At 45.7% G+C, this 21099-nt stretch overlaps 1 protein-coding gene and 1 long non-coding RNA gene across 4 annotated transcripts; one reads left to right on the plus strand and one right to left on the minus strand.

The window, feature by feature from the left end:
* The first annotated feature begins 61 nt into the window (after window positions 1-61).
* Window positions 62-20732, plus strand: CIB3 (calcium and integrin binding family member 3). Of its 3 annotated transcripts, none has more exons than XM_081496654.1 (6): window positions 62-538; window positions 10731-10765; window positions 12730-12841; window positions 14004-14151; window positions 15192-15387; window positions 20602-20732. In XM_081496654.1, the coding sequence occupies exons 2-6, from the start codon at window positions 10761-10763 to the stop codon at window positions 20621-20623; spliced, it is 483 nt and encodes a 160-aa protein (XP_081352780.1). In that variant the 5' UTR covers window positions 62-538; window positions 10731-10760; the 3' UTR covers window positions 20624-20732. The 3 variants fall into 3 exon arrangements, with proteins under 3 accessions (XP_081352780.1, XP_081352779.1, XP_081352781.1); XM_081496653.1 differs by lacking the exon at window positions 62-538 and adding an exon at window positions 9979-10506; XM_081496655.1 differs by lacking the exons at window positions 62-538; window positions 10731-10765; window positions 12730-12841 and adding an exon at window positions 9979-10506.
* On the minus strand, window positions 9967-15828 carry LOC145508902 (uncharacterized). Its single transcript, XR_014055679.1, has 4 exons — window positions 15026-15828; window positions 14752-14919; window positions 12537-12650; window positions 9967-10741 (listed from the first exon to the last, which is right to left on the minus strand). It is a non-coding gene; the product is annotated as an uncharacterized LOC145508902 (long non-coding RNA).
* Window positions 20733-21099: the final 367 nt, after the last annotated feature.

The following is a 21099-nucleotide window of genomic DNA, read 5'->3' on the forward strand; positions in this document are numbered from 1 at the left end:
ATGCGCACGCGGTCTTGGAATCTTGACTTAAGCCACACTTCCGAGTTCCGGGCGGCTGGCCGGGAGAGTCGAGCTCGACACAGTCTCTGCATCCTGTCTCCTGCCAATATTGCCGACTTTGGCTCCCGCCGCCGATTTCCCCCGTCTTGGGCGCCTGGACCTGGGAAGCCCATTGAACACAGCCCGTATTTCCTAAAACCCAGCGTTTTCTTGGGGCTTCCCTGGTGGCTCAGACTGTAAAGAATCAGACTGTAAAGAATCTGCCTGCAATGCGGGAGATCTGGGTTCCATCCCTGGGTTGGGAAGATCCCCTGGAGGAGCGCACGGCAACCCACTCTTGTATTCTCTCCTGAAGAATCCCGATGGATAGAGGAGCCTGGTGGGCCACAGTCCATGGGGTCGCAAAGAGTCGGACACGACTGAGCGACTGAGCACAGCACAGCAGCGTTTTCTTGAGTGGTTTGCGCGTACTGGGATAGTGTGTTCTCTGTCGCTGCCATATTTGAGGGTTCAATGGATAAACTATTTTGTAAACCGTGTAAGTAATCGTTAGTTTTTCAGGTAAATGAGGATAGTATGTGAAATACTTTTGTGGTATTTAAAATATTTTTAAGGTGGGTGGGGGGTCCGGGAAGGGGAACACATGTAAACCCATGGCTGATTCATGTCAATGTATGGCAAAAACTATTACAATATTGTAAAGTAATTAGCCCCCAACTAAAATAAATAAATTTATAAAAAATAAATAAATAAATAAATAAATAAATAAATAATTAAAAAAAATAAAAAAAAATAAAAAAATAAAATATTTTTAAAAATCGATTTAATTGGGGTACAATTTATAGACAGTAAAGTGCACCCATTTAAATTGTACCCTTTCACGAGTATTGTCACTTTTATGTTGTTTTGTTGTTTATCACTAGGTCGTGTCTGACTCTGCCACCTTAGGGACTGTAGCACACCAGGCTTCTCTGGCCGCCAGTATCTCCTGGAGCTTGCCCAAACTCATATCCATGGAGCCTATGATGCCATTAAACCATCTCATGCTCTGTCGTCCCCTTCTTTTCCTGCCTTCAGTCTTTCCTTGCATCAGAGTCTTTTACAATGAGTCAATTCTTTGCATCAGGTGGCCAAAGTATTGGAGTTTCACTTTCAGCATCATTCTTTCCAATGAATACTCAGAGTTGATTTCCATAAGGATTGACTGGTTTGATCTCCTTGTTGTGCAAAGGACTCTCAAGAGTCTTCTCTAGCACCACAATTCAACATCAATTCTTTGGCACAACTCATTAGCATTAAATACTTTCACAGTGTTGTGTATCTATTTATTTTTTTATCAGATTACAAAAGCTACACAAACATTAATTGTGGAATATGTAATTTAATAAAATACAGACAAATCCAAAGGAGACAGTAGAAATCACACCCATCTAGGGAAAAAATCTGTTGCAGTGTTAATTTATTTCAATCTCTTATAAAAATGAGATCTCACTCCATGCTTGCTTTCTGTTTGACTCTCTTCCCTATCAGAATATCATGACTGCTTTTATGGATTTTTTTTCTTTTCATGTATTGAGTTAAAAATTTTATTGTTGAATTTTTAATACTGAGGAAAACAGGGAAGAAACCTAAAATCTCCCATAATTTTTTGCTAACATTAAACATATATATATGTATATATATATGCATATATACACACACATATGTGCGCATGCCCCATGTTAGAAAACCATGCAGTACAGAAAAGGTTAAAAGAAAGAAAAAGAAAAACAAGAGTAGAAAAAACAAAAGAGTGGAAACTTCCCGTCTCCTTCCAAACCGATTAACACGTTCATTTTGATTCTTTACAGCACAGAAATGTGTGTTGGTTGTTGTATAGTCACTAAGTCATGTCCGATTCTTTGTGACCCCATGAACTGTAGCCTGCCAGGCTCCACTGTCCACGGGATTTCCCAGGCAAGAATACTGGAGTGGGTTGCCATTTCCTTCCCTCAGGGAACTTCCCGACCCAGGGATGGCACCCACATCTCACACACTGTAGGTGGATACTTTACTGCTGAGCCACCTGGGAAAGCTAAAAGTGTGTATATGCCTATATATATATATATCTGTGTGATGTTCTTTTATTTCTGTCCCTGATTTTTCATTTATCAAAATGTCTCGAAACTCTTCACAAGAAAGCAGGTACACCTCTACCCCACCTTTCTCAAAGCTGGATGTCTGGTTGTCTGGTGGCTGAGTGACGCCCTCTCCAATGACCATCTACCCATAAATTTTACCTGACTTTTGCAAGTGGCCTGAATCTGTAGCAGTGGAATTGCTAAGTCCAAGAGTATCTGCGTTTATGCATTTAAATATGTACTTCTGTTGCCCAAGCTGTGCCAGGGACTTTTTTGGGAGGGGATTAGCAGTGTGGAGAGGGAGAAAAAGTGAAAAGAAGCAAGAAGCAAGCTCCCATAAATCTAGAGGGGGCCGGACGAAAGAGGGCAAGATGCCAGCCTTTTCCTGTTCTACCTGCAGGGGGCAGCAAACGACTGCCCAATTCTCCAGCCATAGGCTCAACCTTTGGCTAGCTGGAATTGATGAGATCGCCAAGGAAGAAACAGCTTTCCCATGCCAGCAAGTGGGGGCGACCAGGTAGTACCAACTTCTCAGGGAGGGACAGGACAGACTCAGGTGGGAAGACCTGTTCTCCCCTAGGCAACCCAGCGGCTTAGGAGCTCCCTTTTTGTCACTTCCAAGGCTGTGTGCCCTGGAGCAAGTGGCCTGATTTCCCTGAACTTCTCTTCCCTCTTTTATAAAATGAGAATGATGATTACAACAACAGGTAATACTTATATGAATTCATATGGATAACCTCATTTACTCTCACAGTCACCCTTTTATGTAAATCATTCTCGGTTCAATTCAGTTGCTCAGTTCTGTCCAACTCTCTGCAAGGCTTCCCTGTCCATTACCAACTCCTGGAGCTTGCTCAAACTCATGTCCATTGAGTCGGTGATACCATCCAACCACCTCATCTCTTCCTCTGTTGTCCCCCTTCTCCTCCTGCCTTCAGTCTTTCCCAGCATCAGGGTCTTTTCCAATGAGTTAGTTCTTCATATCAGGTGGCCAAAATATTGGAGTTTCAGCTTCAGCATCAGTCCTTACAATGAATATTCAGGACTGATTTCCTTTAGGATTGACTAGTTTGATCATCCTAATTATATATTAATAAAACCCTAACCCTAATTTTGATTAACATCCTAATTTTATATTAATAGGTAGAGAAACTGAGGCACAAACGTAATCCAATGCATACTCAGTGTTCGACCCTTGTCACCCACTGTGAGGCCATCCTCTCAAATAAGAGGATTAGTTTTATAAATCTTTTTATAAAGATTATGCATTATTTTATAAATCTTAGGAAAGTGTTTCTCAACCTTTATTCCCCATTATTACCTCCTAAAGAGGCCATTTTAATTTAATTTAAAGAGAAAGTTAAATACTGATGAATTAAGATTTTGTCGGGGAGGTTTAAGCTTTGGAGGGCCACTTTGTGGCCTATTGAAATATTTGTTTTTTTGTCCCCTACTTTCCTGAACCAATTTTCATCCTCTTGAGGGTAGTATTAACTTCACTGATAATTTGTGTTCTAAGGGGGTTCGGTTCAGTTCAGTTTAGTTCAGTCGCTCAGTTGTGTCCGACTCTTTGCAACCCCATGAGCTGCTGCACGCCAGGCCTCCCTGTCTAACACCAACTCCTGGAGCCCACCCAAACTCATGTCCATTGAGTTGGTGATGCCCTCCAACCATCTCATCCTCTGTCTTCCCCTTCTCCTCCTGCCCTCAATCTTTCCCAGCATCAGGGTCTTTTCAAGTGAGTCAGTTCTTCGCATCAGGTGGCCAAAGTATTGGAGTTTCAGCTTCAACACCAGACTCTCCAATGAACACCCAGGACTGATCTCCTTTAGGATGGACTGGTTGGATCTCCTTGCTGACCAAGGGACTCTCAAGAGTCTTCTCCAACACCACAGTTCAAAAGCATCGATTCTTTGGTGCTCTGCTTTCTTTATAGTCCAACTCTCACATCCATACACGACCACTGGAAAAACCTAAGGGTTTTTTTCCTAAGGGGATAAACGTCGCAAATAAACTATGACACAATGCTTTTGATCACTTAAAATTTTTATTTCATTTCTTTTAATTTATATATTTTTTGGCTCTGTCAGGTCTTAGTTGTGCGGGATTTTTTGTTGTGGTGCATGGACTCTTTAGTTGTGGCAGGCTGGCTCAGTAGTTGTAGCTCACAGGCTCCAGGGCGTGTGTGTCTCAGTAGTTTCAGTGCATGGGCCTGGTTGCTCTGAGGCCTGTGGGATCGTAGTTCCCTCACCAGGGATCAAACCCAAGTCCTCTGCATTGCAAGGCAGATTCTTAATGACTAGACCACCACCCCTTAATTTATATCCTCTTAAAGAGTCTCAAGATTTTTTATCATATACCGCTGCTTTGTCTACAAACAAAGAAAATGCAATGAATCAGTTAAGGCTTCCTCAGTGTCTTCATCCTCAGAGTATATTCTTCAAAATCACTTTCCAACTCCAGGTTGTCAATGTCTTTGCTTTATCACATGACATCTCCCTCTGTGCTATCAAGGACTCTTGTAAGGAGCATTTCTTTAAGACAATCTGCATTGTTTTAAAAGAATAGGGTATGGAAAGGGGGAAAAAACATATGGTATGGTGGGAAAACATGGGAAATATTGCCTTCCAAGCAAGACAAAGTTGTCGGTAACGTGGCACAGCCCTCAAATAATCCCTGGTGGGACTTCCCTGGTGGTCCAGTGGTTTAAGACGTCACCTCCCACTGCGAAGGTGCAGTTTTCATACCTGGTCGGAGAGCTAAGATCCCACGTGCCTCATGGCCAAACTACCTAAACACAACACAGAAAGAATACTGTAACAAATTCAATAAAGACTTTTAAAAAAATGGCCCACATTAAAAAAAAAAAAAACCTTAAAAAAGAGTAATCCCTGGTATGACATGATAATGAAATTGAGCAGGACCCTGTAGGGCCTTGCCTGAGACAGACCCCCTTGTCTTCTGCCTTTTGTTTTTAGAAAAGTTTTAGTGTCCTAGGCCTTTCCCAAGTTCGAGAGAGTGAACTTAATCAGAGAAGTGAGAAAATGTAGAAAGAAAGGAAAACAGTCAAGCAAACAAACGTAATAGTTTAGTCGTTGACATAGGAAAAGACCAGACTTCCCGGACCTCCTCAAAAACTACAGATGATATTCCAAGGCCTAATTGAGCTGTTTTGGTTTCCCTAATGGCTCAGATGGTAAAGAATCCAGCTGCAATGCGGGAGACCTGGGTTTGATTCCTGGGTTGGGAAGATCCCCTGGAGGAGGGCATGTCAACTCACTCCAGTATTCTTGCCTGGAGATTCCACATGGACAGAGGAGCCTGGTGGGCTACAGTCCATGGGGCCGCAAAGAGTCGAACACGACTGAGCGACTAAGCACAGCACACACAGCAGATACTGAAACCCCCAGCAGGTGGAAGAAGTTAACTGTATGCTGCCCACAAGCAGGTAACCCCAGACTGGTTGGAATCAGGTTGACGATCGAGATTCCCCCAAATAGCCACCTTGATACCTCACCACCAGTCAGTGAAAAGGACATAAAAGAGCTGATCATTCACCCTGTGACTCACTCTTTCACCTTGCTTTTAAAAACCCTTTCCTGAAAAGCCTTATGGTTTTCAGGTCTTTTGAACATGAGCTGCCCATTCTTCTTGTTTGGCCCTGCATTTGTCACCTTGCCATAAATGCTGAAATTTCCTTCTGTACAATCTAGTGTCATTACAGATTGGTTTTACAGCATGCAGCGGGGCAGACCCAAGTTTGGCTCAGTTCCAACAAGCTGGGTACATCACCTCTGAGGTCTTTCCCCCACCAACTCATAAATTCAGTCCAATCATAAGAAAGCATCAGACAAATCAAACTGAGGGCCATTCTACAAAGGATCTGACTAGTATTCCTCAAGACTGTTTTTGTTGTTGTTGTTGTTCAGTTGCTAAGTCGTGTCTGACTCTTTGCAACCCCATGGACAGCAGCACGTCAGGCTCCTCTGTCCTTCACTGTCTCCCGGACTTTGCTCAGATTCACGTCCCTTGAGTTGGTGATGCCATCCAACAACTGATCTTCTGCCGCCCTCTTCTTGTTTTGTCTTCAATCTTGCCCAGCATCAGGGTCTTTTCCAATGAGCTGGCTCATCACATCAGGTGGCCAAAGCATTGGAGTTTCAGCTTCAGCATCAATCCTTTCAAGGAATATTCAGGGTTGATTTCCTTTAGGATTGACTAGTTTGATCCAGACTATCAAAGTAATGAAAAAAACCCACCAAACTTCCCCAAAACCCAAAACCACAGACTGATGATCGGGGCCTAAGGAGACATGGGGATTAAACACAATGTGGAATCCTGCAACAGAACAAAGGACGTAACTGCTGTGTGCACTGTTGTTCACAGCAGTATTATTCACAATAGCCAAAAGGTGAATGAAAGAACCCCAAGTCTCCATCGGTGGATGACTAGATGAACAAAACATGGTAGATCCATACCATGGAATATTATTCAGCCTTAAAAAGGAAGGGGATTCTGACACATTCTACAACATGGGTTCAATCCTTGGTCCGGGAGAATCTCACATGCCGTGGGGCAACTAAGCCCATGTGCCACAACTACTGAGCCTGTACTCTGGAGTCTGAGAGCAGCAACAAGAGGAGCCAGCTCAGTGAGAAGCCTGCACACTGCAACTAAAGAGTAGCCCCCACTTGCCACAAGTAGAGAAAACCTGCACACAGCAACAAAGACCCAGCACAGGCAAAAATACAACAGCATTTTTAAAAGGAGCCCTATACCATTAACAGTCATTCCCCATTCCCCCTCCCTCAGCCTCTGGCAACCATGAATTTGTTTTCTGTCTCTGTGGATTTGCTTGTTCTGGACATTTCAAATAAATGGGATCATACAACACGTGGCCTTTTGTATCTGGCTTCTTTAACTCAGCATAATGTTTCTGAGGTTCATCCACGATGTAGCATGAATCAATGAATCGTTCCCTATTATGACTGGATAATATTCCATTGTAAGGATAGACCACAGTTTCTTTATCCATTCACTAATTGATGGCCATGTGTGTTGTTTCTACTTTCTGTCCGTTTTGAATAATGCTGCTGTGAACATTCACATACAAGTTTTTATGTGGACATAGATTTTCAGTTCTCTTCACCTAGGAGTAAAAATTGCTGGGTCATATGGTAACTCTAAGTTTAACTTTTTAAAGACCTGCCAGATTGTTTCCCAAAGTGGCTGCATAATTTTGCATATTCATCAGCAGTGTGAGGGCTTCCCCAATGGGTCAGTGGTAAAGAATCCACCTGCAATGCAGGAGACACAGAAGATGTGGGTTCAATCCCTGGGATGGGAAGATTCCCTGCAGGAGGGCATGGCAACCCACTCCAATATTCTTGCCTGGAGAATCCCATGGACAGAAGAGCCTGGTGGACTATAGTCCATAGGGTCACAAAGAGTTGGACACAACTGAGTGACTGAGTAACATGCATGAGCGCGCACCAGCAGGGTGTGCTGGTTCCAATATACCTACATCCTGGTTAACACTGGTTATTGTGTGCCTTTTTTTATTATAGCCATCCTAGTGAGTGTGGTTTTGATTTGCATTTAATTTATCTAATGATTAGTGATGTGGAGCATGTTTTCATGTGCTTATCGGTCATTTGTATATCTTCTTTGGAGAGACGTCTATGCAAATCCTTTAGCCATTTTGTTTTGCTTTAATAGACATTTTTAGAGCAGTTTTAAGTTCACAGCAAAACTGAGAGGAGGGTACAGAGACTTCCCTTACATTTCCTGCCTTACTAATTCACCATCTCCCCAGTTACCAGCACCCCCCCACCAGAGTGGTGCATTTGTTATAATTAATGAATCTACATTGACCCATAATCAGTCAGAGTCCATAGTTTTAAATTAGAATTCACTCTTGGTATTGTACATTCTGTGGGTTTGGACAAATGTATAATGATGCATGTGTAATGATGCATGCTCATCATTATACATACAGAGTAGTTTCACTGCCCTAAAAATCCTCTGTGTTTTGCCTATTCATCCCTCCCTCCTCTTAACCTTTGCCCATTTTTTACTTGGGTTATTTGCCTTTCTATTGTGGTGTTGGTGATGGTGTAGTCCCTAAGTAGTGTCCGACTCTTGTGACCCCATGGACTGTAGTCTGCCAGGCTCCTTTGTCATGGGATTTCCCAGGCAAGAATACTGGAGTGGGTTGCCATTTTCTTCTCCTCTTTTTTTTTTTTTGTAGACTTGTAACAGTTCTTTATGTAGCTTGGAGACCAGTCCCTTGCCAATTATGTGATTTGCAAATGTTGTCTCTATTTTGTGGGCTCATGCAGGTTATTGTGTACACATAGGTTTTCATGTCCTCTGGGCAAATGCCCAGGAGTGGGATTGCTAAGTCTTGTATAAGTGTCTATTTAACTTTATAAAAAAACTGCCAACTCATTTTCCAGAGTGGCTATACCATTTTGCATCACCATGAGCAATGTATAAGAGTCCCAGTTGCTCTATATCCTTGTTAATACTTGATATTGTCATTTTTTTCCAAAAAATCATCCTCAGGGGTTCTTTAAAGCTTGATCATAGTCATATTTTATAAGATGGCTTCACATATTTGGAAGCTGAAGCAGGGGCCAGAGAAGCCTGGTGGGAGGAACTGTGATGGTTCATGCCATGGAGAGCAGGGATGAGGGAAGGATAAGACTCAAGGGTGGTTCAGGGGGCCTGGGGTGTGGGGCTGGAAGTGGATAGGCAGGAGAGGAAAGTGGAAGGAGGCTAGATCCAGAGTGAGAAGGGCAGGGAGTACCAGGCTGGGAACATCCGACTCCCAAACTTTCTGTCCAAGAGGATTCTGGATCTTAATAACATTGGCAGCTGCTACATTGTACAGTAAGTTCTCTACATATGAACCTTCAAGTTACCAACTCAAAGATGTGAACATGCATCTGGCTCCAGCAAAGAATCGGGATCTGTGCCATCAATGTCAGACGGGAGTGAAATTGCAGCTTGCCCTCCATCTCCTATTGCTGGTAGTCCTTCAGCTTTACCACATCTCACCTCCTCTCCCTACTCCAGTCAGTTACTCTTCTTGACTGTTCATTTGATGCCAGCTCCTGTATGCCAGCTACTGTACTGTACTACTGTACTTTTCAAGATACTGTACTGTAGGATTTTAAATGTTTTATTTTGTGTGTTTGCTTTTTATGTGCCTTTTGTGTGAAAAGTATTATTACTGTATAAACAGTACAAAAAGCCTATTGTATTAGTTGAGTACTTAGACTAACTTTGTTGGACTTAACAAATGAATTGGACTTAACAAATGAATTGGACTTAAGAACGTGCTCTTGGAATGAAATTCATTCAATATGTAGGGGAAATTACTGAATTTACCCCTTGAGGATGCATGGTGCACATTAACATATTAAAGGGTCTGACAAGTCCTGCAATAAAGAACTACGGTGTTAATTTAACCCAAACTTAGACATTAGATTGCTTTTCTCAAGCCATAACATCATTCTCGTCATCATCTCCAATGCACACCTCATCTAGCTTGTTCACTATCATGTGTCTAGAATTGGCTTATATCCAATGGTCAAAATTTTTTTTTTTTTGGTTGGGGAAGTTGAGTGAATGATCTCATTAGATCTTCAGAACAACTCTATGCTGTTGTTGTTGTTGTTGTTTTGTCACTAAGTCGTGTCCGACTCTTTTCGACCCCATGGATCGTAGCCCACCAGACTCCTCTGTCCGTGGGATTTCTCAGACAAGAATACTGGATTGGGTTGCCATTTCCTTCTCCAGGGGATCTTCCCGACCCAGGGATTGAAACCGAGTCTCCTGCTTTGGCAGGCAGATTCTTTACTACTCTATGAAGTAGGTACTAATATAATTTCCATCTTACAAACAAGTCTCGGAGAGGCCAGGTGACTTGCCTAAGACCACACAGTTAGTGGGTAAAGAGCTGGAATTTGACCTGAAGTGGGCTGGCAGCCTCTCTACCACCCTGCCCATTTCTCAAAGATGCCCCACACCCCCAATCTCACTGGTGATGGCAAGTGTGGTCTCCCCACTGAGGGCTGCCCTGTGACCTCCCTGAGCCCTTCTCCTTGCCCTGATGGCTGTGGACATATACTCAGGCCGTTGCCCAGAGAGCTTGGCTGTAACTTGAGTCTCACCCAGGCTGGGGGTGATGAGGAGGGTGGGCAGGTGACAGCCAGGGCAGGGAGATTTGCCCAGACACTGGTGAGCAGCCGCCTGGCAACCGGTGTGGCCCCGAGGAGATCGGGGGGCTTTGGGAGCCTATTCCGGAGTCCAGGCAGAGGTCTCCACTATGGGCAACAAGCAAACAGTCTTCACCCATGAGCAACTGGAAGCTTATCAGGTAGGGGTGATGGACCAAGCCATCGGTGGGTTTGGCAGCCTTGTTGTTTTCTTGGCTGAAGAAATGCGGACAGCATCCCTTCATCCTGGGGGCTGAGGTGCAGTCAGAAAGCGGTCCTGGGGTGGCTCTGTGTGTGGATTCAGGCAGTGATGGGTTGCAGGAGATGAAGGAGGCACCACCTGCATCAGGCAGGGTCTGGGTTAAGTCAACATCTCTCTCCACAGGACTGCACCTTCTTCACAAGAAAGGAAATCATGAGGTCAGTCTGAGGACGAAGGGAAGAAGAGCTGGGCACTTTCTATATGCTTTGCAATTTGACTGCACTCAATGCGTAATGGGGGAATCACATGCTCAGTGGCTGGATGGACGTAGAGATGGGAAGGCTGCTGAGAAGTCCCATCTGGTCCTATTGTCACACCTCTAGGCTGACGAGCTTGGGCTTTCTCCCAAAGGTGACAGGGAGCCATAGAGAGCGTGTGAGCAGGGGCGATGCGGATCAGCATGTTTGAAACTTCCCCTGAGGCCCAATGAGAACAGGCTGGGACTCCAGGGGGCAGAGTCTAGAGCCAGCTCTGGGCTGTGGAGTTGACATCAAGGTTAGAGGGTGAAGAGGTGTCCCCAGGCTGCTGCAGGTTCCTAGTGTGAGTGAGACAGGCATGAGGGGGTATCCTACAGCGTCACTCAGCCCATGGAGCCATTATCCAGAGGCCAGACCCATGAACTTTGACCTGTGAAACGCAAGCTGGATGGGGTTTGGCTGCAGAGTGATCAGGGCCAAGGTCCCAATTGTGTGGGTGCAGGACATCCATTATTGATGGGCACAGCTTCCACCAGTAAGCCCCATTGTCTAGGTGAGGACTGTTCACAGGGTCACCCTGACCATCATGATCGGATTACTGATGGGGAAACTGAGGCTCATATAGGGGAGGCTGACCTCAGGCCCCTGGGTAGATGGGTAGAGCCCCAAAGAGTTTGTGGCTAACATTTTGTGTGTCTCAAGCTTCTTGCTTCTCACACAGACCTACTGAGCAGAAAGGGGGAAAAGGGGAAGAGGGACTTACTCAAGGCCATACAGAAACCGAAACCCAGGCTATTCTCTGAAGGGACCCACCAGTGAAGTTCCAGATACCCCCTCTTCCAGTTCCTAGCCATTATATGACCCAGAGGCTTCTATCCCCTTCTGAGATGTCCCTAACAACTTCAGGATCTCTGGCTCATCAAGGATGGTCTGTACAAGGTGACTGCTCAGCATGTTCCAGTGACGGTATGGTATCACCAAGCAAGGGCATTGGAGTAGACACCTGACCCCACCATCTAGGCAGTATGTATAGCCTTCGGTGTTTTGCAAAATGCCTTTCATTTACCCTTTTGAAAAACCTGAATATTAGACTTTGTCTCTGGCCCCTTGAGGGAACTGCAACCCCCACTATGGAGGGAGAGAAGGAAAGTGTGAGGATGAGGGTCTTTAGAGCAGGGTCTTGCCAACAGTGTGATGATGTCTAGCAAATCATAGATTCGCTCAGAGTCTCTGAATGCTCAGTGTGAGATTGCCTTAAGCACTCTCTTTTCTGTCAACCCCATCTGCCTGGTGAGCTCTTATTTGTGCTTCAAAGCCCAGCGCCTAGCACCTGTGCCCCCTCCTCCAGGAAGTCCTTCCTTCTCCTTGGTTTACTTTTCCCACTCTAGTTTCCCCTAGCTTTGGGGTCTTCTCTTTTTTCACATTTTAAAAACAATGAATTAATTAACTTTCTGGCTGCTCTGGGTCTTTGTTGCTGTGTGGGTTTCTCCAGTTTTGGTGAGCAGGGGCTACTCTCTAGTTGTGATATGTGGGCTTCTTGTTGCAGTGGCTTCTCTTGGGAGCATGGGCTCAAAGGCGCGTAGGCTTCAGAGGTTGTGGTGTATGAGCTCAGTAGTTGCCTCATGGTATGTGGGATATTCCCAAACCAGGGACCAAACCTGTGTCCCCTGCATTGGCAGGTGGATTCTTAATCACTGGATTTCCAGGGAAGTCCCTGGGGTCCTCTCTTTACCTTGGCCTTGTCCCTAGGGAGATAAAGGTGTCTGAATCTGGCTCTGTGTGTGAGGCCTGGGCCCAGGGCTGATGGCTCTTGGAGGCTTGGCATCCTTCAGTGTAGAGTGAGCATCTGTGAAAGGGAGAGAGTAGAGACAAGCCCACCCTCACTCATCTCCCAGACCTTCTCATTGTTTCCCTCCCCATACCAGGCTCTTCTATCGCTACCAGGACCTGGCCCCTCAGCTTGTCCCTCTCGACTATACCAGCTGCCCTGAAGTGAAGGTGCCCTATGAGCTCATTGGCAGCATGCCTGAGCTGAAGGTATGCCCGGGGCCCTGGGGGCAGGCATGGGAAAAAATAGAAGGGATGTCCCTTGCTGTATTTCTATGAAGTGACTATTGCAATTATTTCTACTTTACAGGTGAAGAAACTGAATTTCAGAGAGGTTAAGACACTTGTTTATGGTCACACAGCTAAGACATGAGAGAGACACAATTCAAACTCTGGGTTGTGGGAAAGATGAGATGAGATAATGCAGGTAAAGGGCTTAGTACAGGGCCTGTGACATGGCAAGTACTCAGGAACATTGTGCTGAGTATGTGCTAAGTCTCTTCAGTCATGTCCAACTCTTTGTGACCCTATGGACTGTAAGCCCGCCAGGCTCCTCTGTACATGGGGATTTTCCAGGCAAGAATACTAGAAGTGGGTTGCTGTGTCCTCCTCCAGGGGATCTTCCCAACCCAGGGATCAAACCTGCGTCTCTTATGTCTCCAGCATTGGCAGGCAAGTTCTTTACCACTAGCACCACCTGAGAAGCCCACTAAGGAACATTAGTTCTTCCTTTTCACAGTAGAAGACATTAAAGGCAGGTTCTTCTCAGCAGGATGTTTGACACTAGTTTGTGACTCTGGAGGGGACTTGTGAGGTAAGTGACAGAGAATAGAGATTATTTTATCACAAGGACAGAAACCTCATTCAAGAGGGACAGAAAGCATTGTGCTCCGGACTCTCCCTCCATAATTCAGCTTCTCCCAGGAGGAGGCTTCAGTCTCAGGCAGGCTGTTCTCTTGAGGTAGTGAAGGGAAACACCAGCTGCCCCAGATTTCTTCCCATCAGCTCTGCAACAAGCAGAAATGAGGTTCCTCCACCCCAACTGTTCAGAAACTCTCCCAAGGCAGCCTCTGATTGGCCATCTGGAGTCACATGATCATCCTAGAGGCAATCGCCATTGCCAGGTGAATGGAAATCCCTGATTGGCCTCACTGGGGTCATGTGACTGCCTCTGAAGCCAGAATTGGGGGGGGTTAACCGGCACCCAGGCCATAGGGGAGGAGACTGGAGTTGCTGGAGTCCTCTCCAGGGATCATAGGAGGAAGAGAGTCTTGCTGAAGGGTACTCAGATGTTCCCAGGAAGGTGGGGGCTGACCATGAAACCACATGGAGCCCCAGGGAACCTGGTAAGGGATGGATTTCCTGTCTCTAGGACAACCCCTTCCGTCAGAGGATCGCCCAGGTCTTCTCCGAGGATGGAGATGGCCACATGACCTTGGACAACTTCCTGGACATGTTTTCTGTGATGAGTGAAATGGCTCCCCGTGACCTCAAAGCCTACTACGCTTTTAAAATTTATGGTGTGTGCACAGACCCCAGGGTGGGGAAGTGGGAACGAACCCAGGTCTTGGGTCAGGGACTACATGGCCATCACATATGTCTCACCAAGGGCTCTGAGGCCCTGCATGGCCCTGTCCTCACCCCACCTTGGTACCTCCCCCTCCGCCCTATCCCTTTGCTAATTCCATCCAGCTACACTGGATTGGCTGTTTCCCCAACACGTCAAACCCTTTCTGCCTCTGGGCCTTTGCCTCTGCTGTGCCTTTTGTCTAGAATACCTTTCCCCTAGTCCCTTCTTCCCTTGATATCTCTGTCTAAAGTAGTCCCTGCCTCCTAGTCACTCTCCATGCCACATTCTGTTTCTCTCCTAGCATGGAGCAGTGCTGCTTAACTTCTTGTTCATTCATCTGTTCACTTCTTATTGATTTTCTCTCTGAAGAGACCCAAGACCAGTGACAGTGTTTGGCTTGCCATCTGTCTCTGTGACTGGCACGTAGTAGGTATTCAGTAAATACTTGTTGAATGAATGAATGAAAACTTATCACAGTGCCTGGCACAAAGTAGGCACTCCATAAATACTTATTGAAAGAGGGAATGAATGAAAAACAGTTATCACTCACCTGACACATAGTAGTGTTAGTCTGTCAGTTGTGTCCAACTCTTTGCAACCCCACGGACTGCAGCTTGCCAGACTCCTCTGTCCATGGGATGCTCCAGGCAAGAATACTGGAGTGGGCAGCCATTCTCTACAGGAGATCTTCCCCACCCGGGGATCGAACCTGAGTCTCCTGCATTGCAGGCAGATTCTTTACCATCTAGGCCCCCAGAGATTGACACATAGTAAGTGCTCAATAAATACTTGAGTGAATGAATGACCTCCCAGCAATTACCTACCCGATTCCAAAGCAAGATCTGGCTATTAGCCCAGGGTCTTGGGTTCCCTCCAGTGTCTTAGTTTCTTCCTTTGTCACATGGGGACAAGATGTGTTCACCACTGGCCCAGCCTGCCTGGTCCCTGTTGTCCAGTCACCCCCATGTCCCCACCTGTCCTACTGTGTAGACTTTAACAACGATGACTACATCTGTGCATGGGACCTGGAGCAGACAGTGACTAAGCTGACTAGGGGGGAGCTGAGCGCTGAGGAGGTGAGCCTGATATGTGAGAAGGTGCTGGATGAAGCCGATGGAGACCACGATGGGCGGCTGTCCCTGGAAGACTTCCAGAACATGATCCTTCGGGCACCGGACTTCCTCAGGTGATATTCCTCGCCATCCTGCACAATCTATTCCCATATACAAGAGGAGTGCTCATAGATTAGATTCACAGACTCTGTGAAATTTCCTCCATTTTTTCATTTGTGACCTTGGGGAACTTTCCTGACCTCCTTGGCATCAGTCTGTGTCTTTTGAATGGGGCTAATTAGAGACCCTGGGGACACCTCTTGTGGGTGGACACAGCTCTTTGGGTGAGTAGAACATGGTTGGGACTTCAGCCCTCACTTGCCTGAACATTTTGCAGTGAACAGACTGGAAAACTGTACTTGGCAACCCTAGGGAGAATCAGCGCTCTAGGAGGATTGTTGTTGTTCAGTCGCTCAATCGTGTCTGAGTCTTTTGCGACCCCATGGACTGTAGCCTGCCAGTCCAAGGGATTTTCCCGGCAAGAATGCTGGAGTGGGTTGCCATTTCCTTCTCCAGGGGATCCAGCGCAGATTAAATGAGTTAATACAGGGGGTGGCCCACCATCTGTTTTTATATCTCCCATGAGCTTGGAATGGTTTTTACATTTTTAGATGGTTGGGGGAAAAAATAATCATACTCCACAACACATGAAAGCAATATAAAACTCAGATTTCCATGTCCATTGCTGGTTTTATTGGCATACAGCCATGCCTATTTGTGTTCATAGTGTCCACAGCTTCTTTTGAGTTTTAAGGCGACATTGAGTCATTGTGCAAAGTTGTAAATATCAATCATTTGCTCCTTGGCAGAAGAAAGTTGACTGACCTTGAGCTAGTACATGGAAAGAATTTAGAGCAGTTCCTTGCACACAGTAGGTGCTCAATAGCTGTGTGCTGTTGTTACTGTTGTGGTTTTCATGCCCAGAGGACCTCCTTCCTCTACCCTGGATAAGCAAGGCTGGTCTCCTGACCACGGAGACATGAATAATGACACTATGATGAGTCCTTTGCCACTAACTGAGCACCTGATGTGCGTCCTGCTCTGTATATTTGCCTCTTTTTAGCCCTCATTACTGTCTGAGCCACCAAGCATCCCTAGTGGCTCAGACGTTAAAGAATCTGCCTGCAAAGCAGGAGACCTGGGTTTGATCCTTGGGTGGGGAAGATCCCCTGGAGAAGGGAATGGTAACCCACTCCAGTATTCTTGTCTGGAGAACCCCATGGACAAAGGAGCTTGGGCAGCTACAACCCATGGGGTTGCAAAGAGTCGGACATGACTGAGTGATGAACACTTTCTATCCTTTCAGCCCTCATTACAGTTCAGTTAAGGAGGGACAGCTATTACTCCCATTTTGTTGTTCAGTCTCTCAGTTGTGTCTGACTCTCTGCGACCCCATGGACTGCAGCACGCCAGGCTTCCCTGTAATTCAGCATCTCCCAGAGCTTGCCCAAACTTATATCCATCGAGCCCGTGATGCCATCCGGCCATCTCATCCTCTGTCGTCCCCTTCTCCTCCTGTCTTCAATCTTTCCCAGCATTAGGGTCTTTTCCAATGAATCAGCTCTTTGCATCAGGTGGCCAAAGTATTGGAGCTTCAGCTTCAGCATCAGTCCTTCCAGTGAATATTCAGGACTGATTTCCTTTAGGATGGACTGGTTTGATCTCCTTGGTATCCAAGGGAGTCTTCAAGAGTCTTCTCCAACACCACAGTTCAAAAGCATCAATTCTTCAGGGCTCAGCCTTCTTTATGGTCCAGCTGTCCCATCCTAGACTGCTAGAAATACCACAACTTTGACTATATGGACCTTTGTTGGCAAAGTAATGTCTCTGCCTTTTAATATGCTGTCTAGGTTTTTCATAGCTTTCCTTCCAAGCAGCAAGTGTCTTTTAATTTCATGGCTGCAGTCACTGTCTGCAGTGATTTTGGAGCCCAAGAAAATAAAGTCTGTCACTGTCTCCATTGTTTCCCCTTCTATTTGCCATGAATGAAGTGATGGGACCAGGTGTCATGATCTTAGTTTTTGATTGTTGAGTTTTAAGCCAGCTTTTTCACGCTCCTCTTTCACTTTCATTGAGAGGCTCTTTAGTTTCTCTTCACTTTCAGGCATAAGGGTTGTGTCATCTGAATATCTGAGGTTATTGACATTTCTCCCGGCAATCTTGATTCCAGCTTGTGCTTTATCCAGCCCGGCATTTCATATGATGTACTCTGCACATAAGTTAAAATAAGCAGAGTGACAGTATATAGCCTTGACGTACTCCTTTCTCAATTTGGAACTTAGTCCATTGTTCCATGTCTGGTTCTGTTACTTCTTGACCTGCATACAGATTTCTCAGGAGGCAGGTAAGGTGGTCTGGTATTCCCCTCTCTTTAAGAATTTTCCACAGTTTGTTGTGATCCACACAGTCAAAGGCTTTAGAGTAGCCAACGAAGCAGAAGCAGGTGTTTCTCTGAAATTCTCTTGCCTTTTCTATGATCCAGTCAATGTTGGCAATTTGATTTCTGGTTCCTTGCCTTTTCTTAATCCAGCTTGTACTTCTGGAAGTTCTCAGTTCACGTACTGTTGAAGCCTAGCTTGGAGAATTTTGAGCATGACTTTGCTAGTGTGTGAAATGGGTGCAATTGTGTGGTAGTTTGAACATTCTTTGGCATTGCCCTTCTTTGGGATTAGAGTGAAAACTGACCTTTTCCAGTTCTTTGGCCACTGCCGAGTCTTCCAAATTTGCTGGCATATTGAGTGCGGCTCTTTTAGGATTTAAAGTAGCTCAGCTGGAATACATCACCTCCACTAGCTTTGGTCATAGTGATGCTTCCTAAAGCTCACTTGACTTTGCACTCCAGGATGTCTGGCTCTAGGTGAGTGATCACACCATCATGGTTATCCAGGTCACTAAGATCTTTTCTGTATAGTTCTTCTGTGTTTTCTTGTCACCTCTTCTTAATATTTTCTGCTTCTATTAGGTCCATACAATTTCTGTCCTTTATTGGGCCTATCTTTGCATGAAATGTTCCCTTGGTTTTCCAATTTTCTTAAAGAGACCTCTAGTATTTCCCATTCTATTGTTTTCCTCTATTTCTTTGCATTGTTCACTTAGGAAGGCTTTCTCATCTCCCCTTGCTCTTCTTTGGAACTCTGCCTATAGATGGGTTTATCTTTCCTTTTCTTCTTTGCCTTTCGCTTCTCTTCTTTTCTTAGCTATATGTAAGACCTCCTCAGACATCCATTTTGCATTTTTGCATTTCTTTTTCTTGGGGATAGGTTTGATCACTGTCTCCTGTACAATGTCATGAACCTCCATCCATAGTTTCAGGCACTCTGTCTATCAGATATAATACCTTGAATCTATTTGTCACTTCCACTGTATAATCATAAGGGATTTGATTTAGGTCATACATGAATGGCCTAGTGGTTTTCCCTACTTTCTTCAATTTTAGTCTGAATTTTGTAATAAGCAGTTCATCATCTGAGCCATAGTCAGCTCCTGGTCTTGTTTTTGCTGACTGTATAGAGCTTCTCCATTTTTGGCTGCAAAGAATACAATCAATCTGATTTTGTATTGACCATCTGGTGATGTCCATGTGTAGAGTTGTCTCTTGTGTTGTTGGAAGAGGGTGTTTGCTATGACCAATGTGTTCTCTTGGCAAAACTCTGTTAGCTTTTGCCCTGCTTCATTTTGTACAAGGCCAAACTTGCCTGTAATCCAGGTGTCTCTTGACTCCCTACTTTTGCATTCCAGTCCCCTATGATGAAAAGGACATCTTCTTTTGGTGTTTGTTCTAGAAGATCTTGTATGTCTTCATAGAACTGTTCAACTTTAGCTTCTTCAGCATTAGTGGTTGGGGCGTAGGCTTGGATTATTGTGATATTGTGTGGTTTGCCTTGGAAACAAACTGAGATTGTTCTGTCATTTTTGAGATTGCACCCAAGTACTGCATTTTGGACTCTTTTATTGACCATGAGGACTACTCCATTTTTTTTCTGAGGGATACTTGCCCACGGTGATAGACATAATGGTCATCTGAATTAAATTCTCCCATTCCCATCCATTTTAGTTCACTGATTTCTAAAATGTCAGTGTTCACTCTTGCCATCTCCTGTTTGACCACTTCCAATTTTTCTTGATTAATGGGCTTCCCTGGTGTCTCAGATGGTAAAGAATCCATCTGCAATGCAGGAGACCTGGGTTCGATCCCTGTGTTGGGAAGATCTCCTGGAGGAGGGATAACAACCCACTCCAGTATTCTTGCCTGGAGAATCCCCACGGACAGAGAAGCCTGGTGGGCTACAGTCTATACGGTCTCAAAGAGTCGGCCACGACTAAGCGACTAAGCACAGCACTGCACACATGGACCTAACATTCCATGTTCCTTTCCAATATTGTTTGTTACAGCATCGAACTTTACTTTCACCTCCAGACTGGGCATTGTTACCGCTTTGGCTCAGCCTCTTCATTCCTTCTGAAGCCATTTCTCCACTCTTCTCCAGTAGCATATTTGGCACCTACTGACCTGTGGAGTTCATCTTTCAGTGTCATATCTTTTTGTCTTTTCATACTGTTCATGGGGTTCTCAAGGCAAGAATGCTGAAGTGGCTTGCCATTCCCTTGTTCAGTGGACCACATTTTGTCAGAACTCTCCACCATGACCCGTCTATCTCGGGTGGCCCTACACGGCATGGCCCATAGTTTCATTGAGTTGGACAAGGCTGTGATCCATGTGATCAGTTTGGTTAGTTTTCTGTAATTGTGGTTTTCATTCTGTCTGCCCTCTGATGGATGAGGATGGGGTTTGTGGAGACTTCCTGGTGGGAGGGACTGGCTGTGGGGAAAACTAGGTCTTGCTCTGGTGGGCGGGGCCACACTCAGTAACTCTTTAATCCAATTTTCTGCTGATGGGTGGAGCTGTGTTCCCTCCCTGTAGTTTGGCCTGAGGTCAAACTATGGCAGGGGCAATGACTGCTGCATTCACCTGGTAGGTGATAAGTCCTTTTGGAGGAGGTTGCCATTATCCTCATTTTACAGGGAAGTAAACTGAGGCCCAGAGAGAGGTAGCCTTAGAGTCTGGGGCAGAGCCAGGATGTAATCTCTGATCCAAAATGATGTGCTCTCAACCCCTTTAGGGGCCAGGAAGACCATAGCCTAGGGTTTATTGAAGAGGTCCATCTCCCCCCACCCACCCACCATGGCTCCTTGCCTGCCTTGGGGACTCCGGGTGGGAGTGTTGGGGAGGAGGATGAAGGGAGGCTGCTCTCTGCCTGCTGACAGGCTCCTTTCCTCTTTGCACCCAGCACCTTCCACATCCGCATCTGAAGGCACCACGGAGGAGGAGCCGGGTCAGAGGACATCGGGGCGAACCCCTCATCCTGCTGTGAAATCTGGTTTCCCTGGGCTCTGGGAATAAACGCACATCACTGAGTCACAGCTGCCTGGAAAATGTGTTTCCCCCCTAAACCTGATAGATCAGAGGGAGGCAGCCTGGGAATGCACCTCTGTCCTCACTGTGTGATTCTGGTGTGGCTGCACCCTCTGTGGGCCATGATCTTCCCATTTGTACAAGGAAAGGGCTGACTCTGGACATCTCTCCACTGTGAGGGCTGGAAGTGACTCACCTGGTGGGCAGAAGAGATGAGGTCCCTGCTGTCCCACCCCAGGGCATCCCAAGGGGTGGAACATGACTACTCAAGTCCCCCCTTTCCCCCTCAATCCCTGAATTTCTCAAGGAGACTAAAGCTTCACCCCCTTGTTGATTCATCAGAACTGCCAGAGGAAGCCTCTGGGCAGGAATG

Source organism: Giraffa tippelskirchi, chromosome 6 (genome assembly GCF_054371585.1).
Source record: "Giraffa tippelskirchi isolate mGirTip1 chromosome 6, T2T-mGirTip1v1.2.pri, whole genome shotgun sequence".
In the NCBI taxonomy this organism is placed as follows: Eukaryota; Metazoa; Chordata; class Mammalia; order Artiodactyla; family Giraffidae; genus Giraffa; species Giraffa tippelskirchi.

Excerpts from the sequence above, each read along its gene's own strand:
- CIB3 (XM_081496653.1), top strand. The coding sequence starts at position 10,456 with ATGGGCAACAAGCAAACAGTCTTCACCCATGAGCAACTGGAAGCTTAT. Across the intron at positions 10,507-10,730 it reads AGCAACTGGAAGCTTATCAG|GACTGCACCTTCTTCACAAG; the intron begins GTAGGGGTGATG and ends CTCTCTCCACAG. Across the intron at positions 14,152-15,191 it reads CTACGCTTTTAAAATTTATG|ACTTTAACAACGATGACTAC; the intron begins GTGTGTGCACAG and ends CCTACTGTGTAG.